Source organism: Geotrypetes seraphini, chromosome 9 (genome assembly GCF_902459505.1).
Source record: "Geotrypetes seraphini chromosome 9, aGeoSer1.1, whole genome shotgun sequence".
Taxonomy (NCBI): domain Eukaryota; kingdom Metazoa; phylum Chordata; class Amphibia; order Gymnophiona; family Dermophiidae; genus Geotrypetes; species Geotrypetes seraphini.
This window is the reverse complement of record NC_047092.1, coordinates 171,441,481-171,455,836: the sequence shown is the minus strand read 5'-3', so window position 1 is coordinate 171,455,836 and position 14,356 is coordinate 171,441,481. Positions and strand designations below refer to the sequence as shown.

Sequence of the window (14,356 nt, the reverse complement as noted above, 5' to 3'; positions counted from 1 at the left end):
ATCCTCCCTGAGCGCCCCTTTTGCTCCTTGATCATCCAACGGTCCCAGTGATTCCCTCACAGGTTTTCTGCTTCTGATGTACCTAAAAAAAAAGTTGTTATGAGTTTTTGGGGCGGTGCTTTTGATTGGAAAAACCACGAATACGGAGGGGGAAGTGTATAGTCTAACTCTCCTATTTTATTTTTTAGGCTTCTAGCGTTGTATAGAGACATTTCAAATTGTGTAAATGTGGGGGCTGTCAATCAATGTATGTATTATTGATTTATATGAGAACTGATATTGACAAATTTGTGCATATATTGAACTAAAGTTTTATTTGAAATATAACATATAGTAACATAGTAGATGACGGCAGATAAAGACCCGAATGGTCCATCCAGTCTGCCCAACCTGATTCAATTTAAATTTTTTTTTTTTCTTCTTCTTAACTATTTCTGGACAAGAATCCAAAGCTTTACCCTGTACTGTGCTTGGGTTCCAACTGCCGAAATCTCTGTTAAGACTTACTCCAGCCCATCTACACCCTCCCAGCCATTGAAGCCCTCCCCTGCCCATCCTCCACCAAACGGCCATACACAGACGCAGACCGTACAAGTCTGCCCAGTAACTGGCCTAGTTCAATCTTTAATATTATTTTCCGATTCTAAATCTTCTGTGTTCATCCCACGCTTCTTTGAACTCAGTCACAGTTTTACTCTCCACCACCTCTCTCGGGAGCGCATTCCAGGCATCCACCACCCTCTCCGTAAAGTAGAATTTCCTAACATTGCCCCTGAATCTACCACCCCTCAACCTCAAATTATGTCCTCTGGTTTTACCATTTTCCTTTCTCTGGAAAAGATTTTGTTCTACGTTAATACCCTTCAAGTATTTGAACGTCTGAATCATATCTCCCCTGTCTCTCCTTTTCTCTAGGGTATACATATTCAGGGCTTCCAGTCTCTTCTCATACGTCTTCTGGCGCAAGCCTCCTATCATTTTCGTCGCCCTCCTCTGGACCGCCTCAAGTCTTCTTACGTCTTTCGCCAGATACGGTCTCCAAAACTGAACACAATACTCCAAGTGAGGCCTCACCAATGACCTGTACAGGGGCATCAACACCTTCTTCCTTCTACTGACTACGCCTCTCTTTATACAGCCCAGCATTCTTCTGGCAGCAGCCACTGCCTTGTCACACTGTTTTTTCGCCTTTAGATCTTCGGACACTATAACCCCAAGGTCCCTCTCCCCGTCCGTGCATATCAGCTTCTCTCCTCCCAGCATATACAGTTCCTTCCTATTATTAATCCTCAAATGCATTACACTGCATTTCTTTGCATTGAATTTTAGTTGTCAGGCATTAGACCATTCCTCTAACTTTTGCAGATCCTTTTTCATATTTTCCACTCCCTCTTCGGTGTCTACTCTGTTACAAATCTTGGTATCATCTGCAAAAAGGCACACTTTTCCTTCTAACCCTTCAGCAATGTCACTCACAAACATATTGAACAGGATTGGCCCCAGCACCGAACCCTGAGGGATTCCACTAGTCACCTTTCCTTCCTTCGAGCGACTTCCATTAACCACCACCCTCTGGCGTATGTCCGACAGCCAGTTTCTGAACCAGTTCACCACTTTGGGTCCTAACTTCAGCCCTAGCTTCTTTACATGACGAGAGATGCATATTTAATAGGGATATCCTGAAAACCTGACTGGTAGGTGGTCTTCCAGGTCAGGTTTGAGAACTACTGTTTCAGGACATCTGAAGTAATAAGTTCCTAACGCCGTAGTGTCCCTAATCATTCCTTCCTTCTCCTATATTCCCTAAAGATCACTTAGATCCTCCCCACAGACCTTATTATCCATCCCGTCTTTAAATTACATTAATACAATGCGTACATCTATCTTTTTGTTAACTGCTCCATCATTATGGAATTCCACTAGAGAAATTGTGCTAGATGAAATCTCTTTGTGCCTTTTTTTTCCCGCTACAGGTACCGAGCCCAAATATTTACACTATCGAATTGACTCACGGAGAATTTACGTGGCAAGTAAAACGGAAATTCAAGCACTTCGAGGAGCTACACCGAGAACTTCTTAGATACAAAGCTTTCATCCGCATCCCTATTCCTATACGGAGGTAACAGCTTCACTCATTGAGGAAGTAATCATTTTGTATAATTTTTGTTAATACTCTTTTTCTATTCACTTGCAATTTTTAGAGGATGCCTTGCTCGGAACGCTTCACGGCAAGTTTCCACAACATAATCAGCATGCAGGAGGGAGTGGTTGATCTTGAACCAAAAATAGGACAGTTGGAGCATTCTAGTATTAGGAAAGTCCTGTTTCCTGTAGGGATGTACACGGAAAAATTTTGAGTTCATTTTCTGATTTTTTTTTTTTTTTTTTTTTGCCAGTTTCAAACTTTTTGGGGGGTTTGTTTCTGTTTTTACTCTTTAGCTCTTGGGTTAAGGCGTATTAAATTGATTTTGCTTGTACTTTTTTGTATGCAGAAAATTGATGAACCAAATAGAGTATTATTAGACGGATGTTTGAGTTTTGACTAGAAGCTTGCCAAAGATGGCAGCCCTTTAGACATCAGAAGGGAGTGTCTGTCAGCAAGGTGAAAACCTGAAAGTGAGAAGTGATTTGTTCAGTAGGTGGGATTTATACCAATTTAATCTAGCTTAATTAAGTACTTGTATTCTGCTTAGCCCAGAGAATTCGAGGTGGATCACAAATAACGGTATATAAAATCATTTTTCATACATAAAAGAATATAAAAAGAATCCAATATACCGTATATTTTGCTCCATAAGATGCACTTTTTTCCACCAAAAAGTGGGTGGAAAAAGGGTGCGTCCTATGGAGTGAATTCCCAAACCCCCTCTCTCCTGTTATCTTATTTAGATCAGGGTTTCTCGCCCGCTGCCGCTGCTACTCGTCGCTCGCTCGCTGCCGCAAGTAGAGGAAGAGAAAGGCCTGGCAGGTGCAGAGATTGCACACTGCTGGCTCAGAAGCCTTCCCCCCGATGTCAATTCTGACATCGGAGAGAAGATCTGGGACCTTCTCTCCCACGTCAGACTTGACGTCGGGGGTAAGGCTTCTGGGCCGGCGGTGTGCAATCGCTGCACCCGCCTGGCCCTTCCCAGCAATTCGTTCTGTTCGGAGGAAGTGAAGTGCTGCTGGCTCCTCGCTCGTCCCTCACTCTCGGGCTACAGCGAGGCCATGGCTTGTGGTGCCGCACTGACTGGAGTTCAATCCGCTACTGAGCCAGGTGTCCCCCCACCGCTGCTGCTTCATCCCACCTGGAGCACTCACCCTTCGGCGATGTGTCTTAACAGCGGCAGCAGCGGGAGGTAATTAAATCTAGCAGGCGGGCAGGCTTAAGGGGGGGAAAGGATAAAGGCTGGAAGGCAGTGAGGAGAACATAGGCTGGAAGGCAGTGAGGGGAACATAGGAGGAATGGAGGAAGGGACGATTGAGCCTGAGGAAGGTCACCTCCTTAATCCCCCAGTGGTTGTTGCCTCCCCCCCCCACACCAAATGTGAAACTGGCAATTTATATAGGACTCTGTGACAACCATGAGAAAAATAAACATTTATGCTCCAAAAATGACTGATAGAGACATTTACTGGTACGTTCCGTGACATACATATACAAGGGGCCGCTGGAAAGCTCTCAGTCCACCAACAAAGTTGGGGCAGCCTGCATCAAGGGCTGTACATTTAGGCCCAGATTCTCTATATGGCGCCAATATCAGCGGCCGCCAATCGTGTGTCAGTCGCATGACTGCGCCCTATAGAGAATTGCACCTCAGCGAAATATAGTCGCCCTAAATGTAGGCCAGTCTTCTCCGGGCCTACATTTCTGACACATATCTTTGTCTTGAATCAAGCCTTCGTCGGCAATTTAGGCAACCTAATGCCACTTCTGGTGTTAGCCGCGCCCATAGTGGCTTTAGGTGGCCTAAAGCACCTACGTATTGTGACCAGCCAGGTATTCTCCCTGCCCAGGTCCCAGTTAGGACAAAAGAAAATGGAGGAGAAAAGAAATCCCGGAGAGGAATTGGGAAGGGACAGGTAGCTTCTGAGCTTGATAATTACATTGACCACCGGGGGAGCTCAAGAGGCCCTTGGAACACTGCCAGGGCTGACACTGCAGGGCGTCGCCCCAAGATATTTAAACCTGGTGCAGAGAACAGGAAAGGAAGCCAGCTAGGGAGAACCTTTAAGCCCTTTCTCCCTAGAGAGCCAAGGGAGCCAAGCAGGTGCAACAAGCCTATTCCTATGGAGGTGATAGAGGCTGGCCAGGCTGAGGAATTCAATTTTCCAGAAGAACAGGACATGGAATTTGAAGAAGGTTTGGCAGAGTTTGCTCCTGAGGTTACTGAAGCCATGCAGGTGGACTGGGCCTCAAGCTGCAAACAGTGAGTTTGTTTGTTTTTTCCAAGTAACTGTTTGCTGGCTGTGTTTTTTTTTATGTTTTTGCAAAGCTAAAGAGTGTCATTGTGGGGAGAGGTTTTGCTATCACCCAGGGAGGGAATTTTTGGAAGCAATTTGTTGTGCTTTTGACTTGCAAAACCTATGGCACTCTCCTTTACCTGGCAGTGATATTTTAGACTGCCAGAGGCTTTAACTTTGAGCACTATAGTTTGGAGAACAAGTGCCCTGACCTTTATTTGTGTTTGGGCAACTATCTGCTGGGAAGCAGGCAGAGCTAGCTCTGAGGAAAGCTGGAACCTCAGGTGCGGCTGGGACTAAAATTAGTGCTCACAGAAAGTTTGGACTTTATTTTGGTGCTGTTTATTGTTCAAGCCTTTTGGCATTTTTGTTTTGATGCTGTTTGAGAATTCTGACAATTCTGCAGCTGTAATAATGAACTTCCTACCCTCATGAAAGAATGAGTAAAGTTGAATTATTTGCCTATGAACTTTAATTGTGGTGCATTTGATTTTGGTTCCTGTCTAAGAACAGTTCAGTCCTGCAGGGTGACTCCATCTCGGGTCACACGCTGGTGTTCTATTTTTGCGTTGCCACTTGGAGTGCTGTTGAGCCCTGGTCTGGGCTACAGTGGGCTACATAATTTGGTGTCAGAAGTGGGATATTGCACCTCCTGCAGGACACTCAAGGAACTGCAATTAAAAAAAAAAAAAAAAAAAAAAAAAGTTTTGTTCTGGAGCTTTATTTTTTTTGGGGGGGCTGTGTTTGGAATACATGGCTGGACTGTTTTGGTGTGTGATTAAACTGTTTATTGGATCCTGTGAACTGTGCAACTGATCCTGTGACCTATCCGTGGGAGGAGTCTGTGTGGCCAGAACCGGAAGGAGGACAGTGCAACTAGGAGCGGCATAGCTGTTCCAGTCGTGGTGCGAGGAGGAGCTGTGTTCCAGTCCTGAGGGAGGATCGTTTGGAGCCAGTCAAGGGAGCCGAGTTCCAGGACGACCCAAGACCCGGAGGGACCAGTGGATCCAGACCGAACCCAGCTCCGGACCGGTGACAGCACGGGCGGTGCACCCAATCAGCACAAAGGCGCAGACTCATCAGTGCCTCCGGTAAGGGTACCCGGGGTAGCTGGTGAGGATTAGGTAGTGCTGGTTGGGGAGGACTGGAGGCTGGGGGAGGTTATAGAGAGGGGAACGCTCTGTATACTGCCACACTTGGGTCCCTCTTTCTTGTTGTTTGCTTTCTAGGTCTTCGCTATGGAGCAGGCCCAGATGTTTGCAGAGCTGGCTGAGGAGCATAGGAAGCAGCGTGAGGACCTGGAGGCCATCTTGAAGGCGCGGGACGAACGCCGACAGGCTAGCCAGGAGGAGATGAAGCAGCAGCAGGGTAGCTTGCTGGAAGCCATGCAACAACAGAATAAGCTCTTCAGACACTTCTTGGAGCAAAGGACTATACACCCGGAACGACCATCATTAACAAGCATGTCGGTTGCGGATCCGGTAGGACTATCTGATTTTCCACCTATTAACTTATGGCCGATAGCAACCAAAGACACAACTACTGGGAAGATGGCAGGACCTGTTGGGTGGTTTCCTGAGCAAAGGATGGAACGGTTGTTGCCCTGCTTGGCTGGGGAGGAAGAAATAGGAACCGACCTTGATGCTCCTGAACCCTCAGGCGAAAATATGTATCAGTCCCAGATAGGACCATATAAACCACTCTCAGCCAAGATTGGTAGGAAAAGAGTGAGGAAAGCTACTCATAGAGTCCCTCAGACCTCTCCTCATAGACTTAGTTCCCCAAACCAACATAGGAGAGCTTATAGAGAAGGGAGGATGGGACATATACAAAAGGGAAAAAGTAAAATGATTAACTTGTCCAGCCAGGGCACCAGAGGTAACTCTGAAGCGTCCGATTCCAATACCCCAGGGCAAGGACTACAGGCTGCATTCACTGTTAGGGTCTCCGTGGGTGGACAGGAGACAAAAGCCCTTATCGACACAGGAGCCGATCAGTCAATGATGGCTATGCAATTTTGGAAGAAAGTGTTCCCTGGAGAGAAAGAAGTTTCCCATTCCCAGAGGGTGGTTATCAAATGTATACATGGTGATGAAGTGATGTATTCTCTGAGGTCCACTTCCGTATTATACCAAGATAGGGTGTATCAGATTTCTGTGGCTTTGGTCCCAGGAGCCCCATATGATCTAATTTTGGGTCAGGACTGGCCTGGGTTGGGCGAAGTCATGGGGTCTAAGCAGGGCCTAGTTAACACTCGCTCACAGGGTCTGCCAATGGTAGAAACAGAAGGTGAGCTTGGAAAGATATTTCCCTTTCAGGAAGGGGTTGTAGAAAGGCCGGCTCAGAAGCGAACGAGAGCTTCAAGAGCCCAAAACCGGAGGCAGAAGCAACAGAGGGCCCAGTCATTGAAGAGGGCTGGTCAGATGCAGGAATTTCCAGGATTACCCCGGGAGATAGTTGATACTTTTCCCACTTTTCCTAGTGAGCAGCGAACCGACCCTTCGTTACAAGACCTCTGGCGGCAGGCTACAGGTCTACAGGCAGGTAAAACAAGGCTTAAGATTACCAGAGGTCTCCTGTTTAGGGAGGAAGTATGCCCAGAGGCCTCAGGGGAAAAACGGGAACAATTAGTGGTCCCGAAGGGATTTCGCAGGATCATACTACAGATGGCTCACGACTCTCCTTTAGCCGGGCATAAGGGGATACAAGCTACTCAGGCCCAGGTCCTGGGCAGGTTCTTTTGGCCAGGGTTGAGACAGGAGGTAGAAGAGTTCTGTAAGTCCTGCCCCACCTGTCAGCGGCTAACCTTAAGTAAGCCGGCTCGAGCACCCCTTATCCCTATTCCAGTGGTGAGCGAGCCCCTTAGGCGGTTGGCAATGGACATAGTGGGCCCTTTAGAAAGAACTCCACGGGGGTATAATTTCATTTTTGTAGTAATGGACGTGGCTACAAGATTTCCCTGGGCCTTTCCATTACGCAAAACTTCATCTAAAGTATTAATGAAGGAGCTGATGAATTTATTTTGTATGGTGGGTTTTCCCCGGGAGGTTCTATCCGATCAGGGAAGTAACTTCCTATCTAGGGAGATGGAAGAGTTTTTAAGGGACCTAGGGATTAGGCATATCAGGACATCCGCTTACCATCCTCAAGCAAATGGCCTGGTTGAGCGCTTTAACCAATCACTGAAACATATGTTGAAGAAAGGATTAAAAGGAGAGATGAAAGATTGGGATTTGTTCCTTCCCTATGTATTGTTCGCGGCCAGAGAAAGGGTACAGGATTCTTTAGGGGTTAGTCCCTTCGAGATGATGTATGGGCGCACACCCCGAGGACTCCTGGACGTCGTTAAGGAAGGCTGGGATCCCTCAGAGGAGACCGAAATGAATGTGTTGTCACATTTAGCCCAATTGAGGCAGAGACTAGCCCAGTTGGCTGACTTAGGTAAGGAAAATTTGGAATGGGCCCAAAATGAACAGAAAACATATTACGATAAGAAGGCTAAAGACCGCCAGTTTGAAGTAGGACAGAGGGTGTTGATATTGGTGCCCTCAGACCCACACAAGTTTCTGGCACATTGGAAAGGGCCAGCCACAATAGTTGAGAAACTAGGTCCGGTGAATTATAGAGTAAAAGATGAGAAGAACCATCTCCAGACCTATCACGTGAACCTTCTGAAACAGTGGAAAGACAGGGAAACGTTAGCATTGGTTGCCCAACGATATCAAGAGGATGATTTAGGTCCTCAGATAGCCGACATGGGACGGGAAGAGAAGGTTAATGTGGGCCCGGAACTTTCAGTAACCCAGGCACAGCAGGTGCAGGCTCTAGTAGGAAAGTTTTCAGATGTGTTTTCCCACATTCCGGGTCATACGAAAGGAATCGCCCACGACATCATAACTGCCCCAGGTAGGATAGTGAGGGTCCGACCTTACCGATTGTCCGAAGAAAAAAAGAAATTGGTTAATGGTTTAGTTCAGGAAATGTTGGCATTGGGAGTCATCGAACCCTCGCTGAGTCCCTGGTGCAGCCCAATTGTGATTGTCCCAAAGGCAGATGGGTCCCCCCGTTTTTGCATTGATTTTCGTCAGGTCAATGAGGTTTCGCAATTTGATGCGTTTCCTATGCCGAGGGTGGATGAGCTGTTGGACCGTCTTGGTCAGGCGCGGTATTTGTCTACCATTGACCTTACCAAAGGGTACTGGCAGATTCCTCTAACAGCTGCTGCCAAGCCCAAAACAGCATTTAGTACCCCCTATGGACTCTATCAATTTACCCGTATGCCTTTCGGACTTCACGGGGCTGCTGCGACTTGTCAACGCGCAGTTAACGAGGTCCTAAGGGGACACCAGGCCTACGCAGAGGCCTACCTAGATGATATTGTCATTTATTCTGCGTCGTGGGCCCAACACCTAGAGCATGTTACAGCAGTACTGGAATCTCTCAGGAGGGCGGGATTTACTATAAATCCAAAGAAATGTTTTCTGGGGCAACATGAAGTAAAATACTTAGGATACACAGTAGGGCGAGGGAAAATTAGGCCCCTGGTGGATAAGGTCCAGTGTATCCAGGACTATCCACGTCCTACTTCAAAGAAACAGTTGCGGGGATTTCTGGGTCTTCTTGGATACTATAGGAGGTTTATCCCGGATTTTGCTACCAGAGCTACTCCGTTAACCAATATGTTAAAAAAGGAGGGTCCCGACAAATTACCCTGGGGGTCTAGCAGTATGGAGGCTTTTCAGGACTTGAAGGGGAGTCTTTGTAAGCAACCTGTCTTGACTGCTGTGGATTTTAATAAACCATTCACTCTACAGACAGATGCTTCCGGGTGTGGATTAGGAGCCATCCTTAGTCAGGAGGAACAGGGACTTGAACACCCCGTCCTGTATTTAAGTAGAAAATTACATCCTAATGAAAGAAACTATGCAGTAGTAGAGTTAGAATGTTTGGCAGTTAAGTGGGCGATGGAGACGCTTGTACACTACCTGGAAGAGCGTGCGTTTACTCTTGTTACTGATCATGCTGCATTAAAATGGTTGAGCACGATGAGGAACAATAATGCACGGCTCACTCGGTGGTATCTTGCACTGCAAACCTTCCGTTTCACAGTGGTACACCGACCGGGCAAGTTAAATACTAATGTTGACATTCTTTCCCGGATCCCAGAAAACACTGTCCAACCCCATGCTTATAGGGATAAGCAAGGTTTAAGGGAGGGGGTATGTGACCAGCCAGGTATTCTCCCTGCCCAGGTCCCAGTTAGGACAAAAGAAAATGGAGGAGAAAAGAAATCCCGGAGAGGAATTGGGAAGGGACAGGTAGCTTCTGAGCTTGATAATTACATTGACCACCGGGGGAGCTCAAGAGGCCCTTGGAACACTGCCAGGGCTGACACTGCAGGGCGTCGCCCCAAGATATTTAAACCTGGTGCAGAGAACAGGAAAGGAAGCCAGCTAGGGAGAACCTTTAAGCCCTTTCTCCCTAGAGAGCCAAGGGAGCCAAGCAGGTGCAACAAGCCTATTCCTATGGAGGTGATAGAGGCTGGCCAGGCTGAGGAATTCAATTTTCCAGAAGAACAGGACATGGAATTTGAAGAAGGTTTGGCAGAGTTTGCTCCTGAGGTTACTGAAGCCATGCAGGTGGACTGGGCCTCAAGCTGCAAACAGTGAGTTTGTTTGTTTTTTCCAAGTAACTGTTTGCTGGCTGTGTTTTTTTTTATGTTTTTGCAAAGCTAAAGAGTGTCATTGTGGGGAGAGGTTTTGCTATCACCCAGGGAGGGAATTTTTGGAAGCAATTTGTTGTGCTTTTGACTTGCAAAACCTATGGCACTCTCCTTTACCTGGCAGTGATATTTTAGACTGCCAGAGGCTTTAACTTTGAGCACTATAGTTTGGAGAACAAGTGCCCTGACCTTTATTTGTGTTTGGGCAACTATCTGCTGGGAAGCAGGCAGAGCTAGCTCTGAGGAAAGCTGGAACCTCAGGTGCGGCTGGGACTAAAATTAGTGCTCACAGAAAGTTTGGACTTTATTTTGGTGCTGTTTATTGTTCAAGCCTTTTGGCATTTTTGTTTTGATGCTGTTTGAGAATTCTGACAATTCTGCAGCTGTAATAATGAACTTCCTACCCTCATGAAAGAATGAGTAAAGTTGAATTATTTGCCTATGAACTTTAATTGTGGTGCATTTGATTTTGGTTCCTGTCTAAGAACAGTTCAGTCCTGCAGGGTGACTCCATCTCGGGTCACACGCTGGTGTTCTATTTTTGCGTTGCCACTTGGAGTGCTGTTGAGCCCTGGTCTGGGCTACAGTGGGCTACAGTATGCATAATTCCGGCACATATTTAAATGCCAGTAGATGGTTTAATGGTGCTTTTTTTTTTTTTGCCATTTTAAACAGTGTTTGTGTATAAACTTAAGGCGCTGATAGGGTGCCATTTCTAGAATTTCTCCCTTAGTCTAGTGATTTCCCCCTTTCTTTGTTCCATCGGAAAAATACGGAATGAAAAAAGTAGAAAATCACTGGAATAAGCGTATAACCCTCGATGGAGACTGCCCCAACTTTGTTGGTTGGGCTGAGAACTTTTCGGTGGCCCCTCACCTAGGGGTCCTTTTACTAAGGTCCGCTGGCCGTTTTAGTGTGTGCTAAATGCTAATGCGTCCAGTAAAAGGACCCCATAAATTGGCATTTCAGCTCATACACATTTATGCGCCAGCAGATTTAAATATTTATGTTGCCATACCAATCCTGTTGATATTTTAGTCATTAATGGTTCTGAAAGAGATACACAAAAGTGGACCAAGATCTTTCCTGCACATAACTATTTTTATTGGCAAAGCACTGACGGATGAAAAGACCCAACATGGGGCCATGTTACGGCAATAACCATCTGCTTCAGGGGTCACAAATATTCTGTCAGATGTGTTATTATGTCAAAAGATCTACTAAATAAGGAAACTTAAAGAAATGTCCAATAAATATAAATGCCAAATACTGAGGACAAAACTATATTAAGTGGATTTTTTGTTAGACCTCAAACACCCAAGGCACTACTTTTTATTTCTATTCGTGCCCTTACTGGGGTGGTGTTTTCATCATTGGTCTTAGCAAGTCGCATGTGCAACAAATTCTTTTATATAAATTAATTTTCATCAGCCTCTGCTTAAATTATAAAGTGCATGAAGTGCTGTAAAGTGCTAATGAATGCTGTAAAGGAAAGGCACTTATTTTTATGCCCGACGGCTGCCCAACCGTTTCACTCTTAGTTTCGTCAGGGGCTATGCCTCCTTTAATACAAACACCATCATTTTTAATTAGGAAAGCCCTTACTTTGATCTAAAGATGCTGGTATTCTTAGACACAGGCGGTGCTAGGAATAGCGGCGTCTTTAGCTCAGAGTAAGGATTTTCCTAATTAAAAATGATGGTGTTTGTATTAAAGGAGGCATAGCCCCTGACGAAACTAAGAGTGAAACGTTTAGTTGCCCGGTTTTAGCAAAGGCAGATCGTGTTTGACGAACTTGCTGCACTTCTTTGAGGGAGTAAACAGACAGATAGACAAGGGCGATCCGGTCGACATTGTATATCTGGATTTTCAGAAGGCGTTCGACAAGGTTCCGCATGAACGGCTACTTCAGAAAATTGCAAGCCATGGAATTGAGGGTGAAATACTCACGTGGATTAAAAACTGGCTGGAGCATAGGAAACAGAGAGTGGGGGTAAATGGACAATACTCGGACTGGAAGAGCGTCACCAGTGGGGTGCCGCAGGGCTCGGTGCTTGGACCCGTGCTCTTTAACATCTTTATAAATGATCTGGACATAGGTACGACGAGCGAGGTGATTAAATTTGCGGATGATACGAAGTTATTCAGAGTAGTAAAGACGCAGGGGGATTGCGAAGATCTGAAACGTGACATAATCAAGCTCGAGGAATGGGCATCGACATGGCAGATGAGGTTCAACGTGGATAAGTGTAAAGTGATGTATGTCGGTAACAAAAATCTCATGCACGAATACAGGATGTCCGGGGCACTCTACTAGACTGCCTAACATCTATTGGAATCTCAGGTCATGTTCTCAACTGGTTCCACGAATTCCTGACAACAAGAACCTACAAGGTGTTCAAGGACGACTCTACCTCTTACAGCTGGGTCAACCCCTGTGGGGTCCCACAAGGCTCCCCCTTGTCCCCCACCCTATTTAACATCTACCTTGCCTCCCTAGGAAACCTCCTGCAGAGTTTGAATCTCAAATTCTTCATCTATGCAGATGACATCACCATAATCATTCCGCTCTCCTACCTCACCTCAGAGCTACTCAACTCGCTTTCTCTCACCCTAAATCAGATCGAACTTTGGATGACAGCGTTTAGGCTAAAGCTAAACCCAGAAAAAACTAAATTCTTCTTAGCATTCCCAAACGACAAAATCAAGGAAACTGCGATACATATCAATGGCCTAGACTACTGTATCAAGCAATCCTTAAAAATTCTTGGAGTCACCTTAGACAAACATCTCTCACTAGAGAAACATACTGACCTAGTGTTTAAAAAATGCATCTCGATACTCTGGAAACTCTGCACCATTAAAAAATACTTTAACGAATCCTCCTTTAGTCTGCTGGTCCAAGCTTCTATTCTTAGCGTCCTGGAGTACTGTAACATCTTTTATCTAGGCGCCTTCAAGAAAGTCACCAAAAAGCTGAGATTGGTCCAAAACACCGCCATCCGCCTTATCTTCGGCCTAAAGAAATGGGAACACATATCCCCCTTCTACCACAAGTTGCACTGGCTGCCATTCGAATCCAGAGTCCTATTTAAGTTCTCTTGTATCTGCTACAAAACCGTATGGGGTATGTCACCTGACTATCTTTACCCCCACTTCAACCTGAACTATAATAATAAGAGCTCCCGCAGAATAACTATGTTCGTTTTCCCCTCACCGAAAGCATGTCATCTTAAAAGATTCCTTGAACGAACCTTCTTTTCAAGCGGCCAAACTAAACTCATGGCTCGCCCAAATTATACTTGACGCCTCTTCATACCTCCACTTTAGAAAAAAGCTCAAAACTCTACTTTTCAATGGACCAAATCCTTAATGCTCCCCTCTTCCGCCTTAACGCTCCCCCTCTCCTCATTAGAAAACAGATCGAATTCCCTCCTCTGCATCAGACCAAATCCTCCTCTTCCCCCCCCCTCAACAAGGCACACCTTTCTTTACTTTTTCCCCCCCCCCCCTCCTCCCCCCTCCCAACGATCCCTTCCCCTCCTCTCTTACAATATGCTTGGCTCCCCCTTCTCACAAATTCTATTGAACTCTTTTACGGTAAATACCATATATGCTCTGTATTAGTCCTTCCTTACTTAAATTATCAATGTAAACTAGTTTGACCCTTCGATTGACTTGTTATGTACTTCTTTTTCAACTGCACTGTATGTAACTCACCTATTTGTTGTGAACCGCCTAGAACTCCCTGGGTATGGCGGTATACAAAAATAAATTATTATTATTATTATTATTATTATTGGAGAGACCTCCCAGGAAAGGGATTTGGGAGTTCTGATCGACAAGTCGATGAAGCCGTCCACACAATGTGCGGCAGCAGCAAAAAGGGCAAACAGAATGCTAGGAATGATAAAGAAGGGGATCACGAACAGATCAGAGAAGGTTATCATGCCGCTGTACTGGGCTATGGGGTGTCAGGTCAAAAGCGCGCCGCGACAAAGGCGCGCCCAGACAATTGAGCGCAGCGCAGAGGCGCGCACCGCTCTAAATTACTGTTTTTAGGGTGCCGACGGGGGGGGGGCATGGGGGGAACCCCCCCACTTTACTTAATAGACATCACGCCGCATTGTGGGGGGTGTGGGGGGTTGTAACTCCCCACATTTTACTGAAAACTTAACTTTTTCCCTGTTTT

The 14,356-nt window shown here is 46.0% G+C and overlaps 1 protein-coding gene across 5 annotated transcripts in view; it reads left to right on the top strand.

The window, feature by feature from the left end:
- The window catches only part of PLD1 (phospholipase D1), a 241,689-nt gene that overhangs the window by 111,509 nt on the left and 115,824 nt on the right, over positions 1-14,356 (top strand). For 4 of the 5 annotated variants that reach the window (XM_033958771.1, XM_033958772.1, XM_033958770.1 and 1 more), the window contains one exon: positions 1,974-2,119. In XM_033958771.1, coding sequence (XP_033814662.1) covers positions 1,974-2,119 — 146 coding nt within the window. Of the gene's footprint in view, positions 1-1,973; positions 2,120-5,174; positions 5,924-14,356 lie in introns of those variants that run through there. The other variant, XM_033958774.1, reaches the window with a different exon arrangement.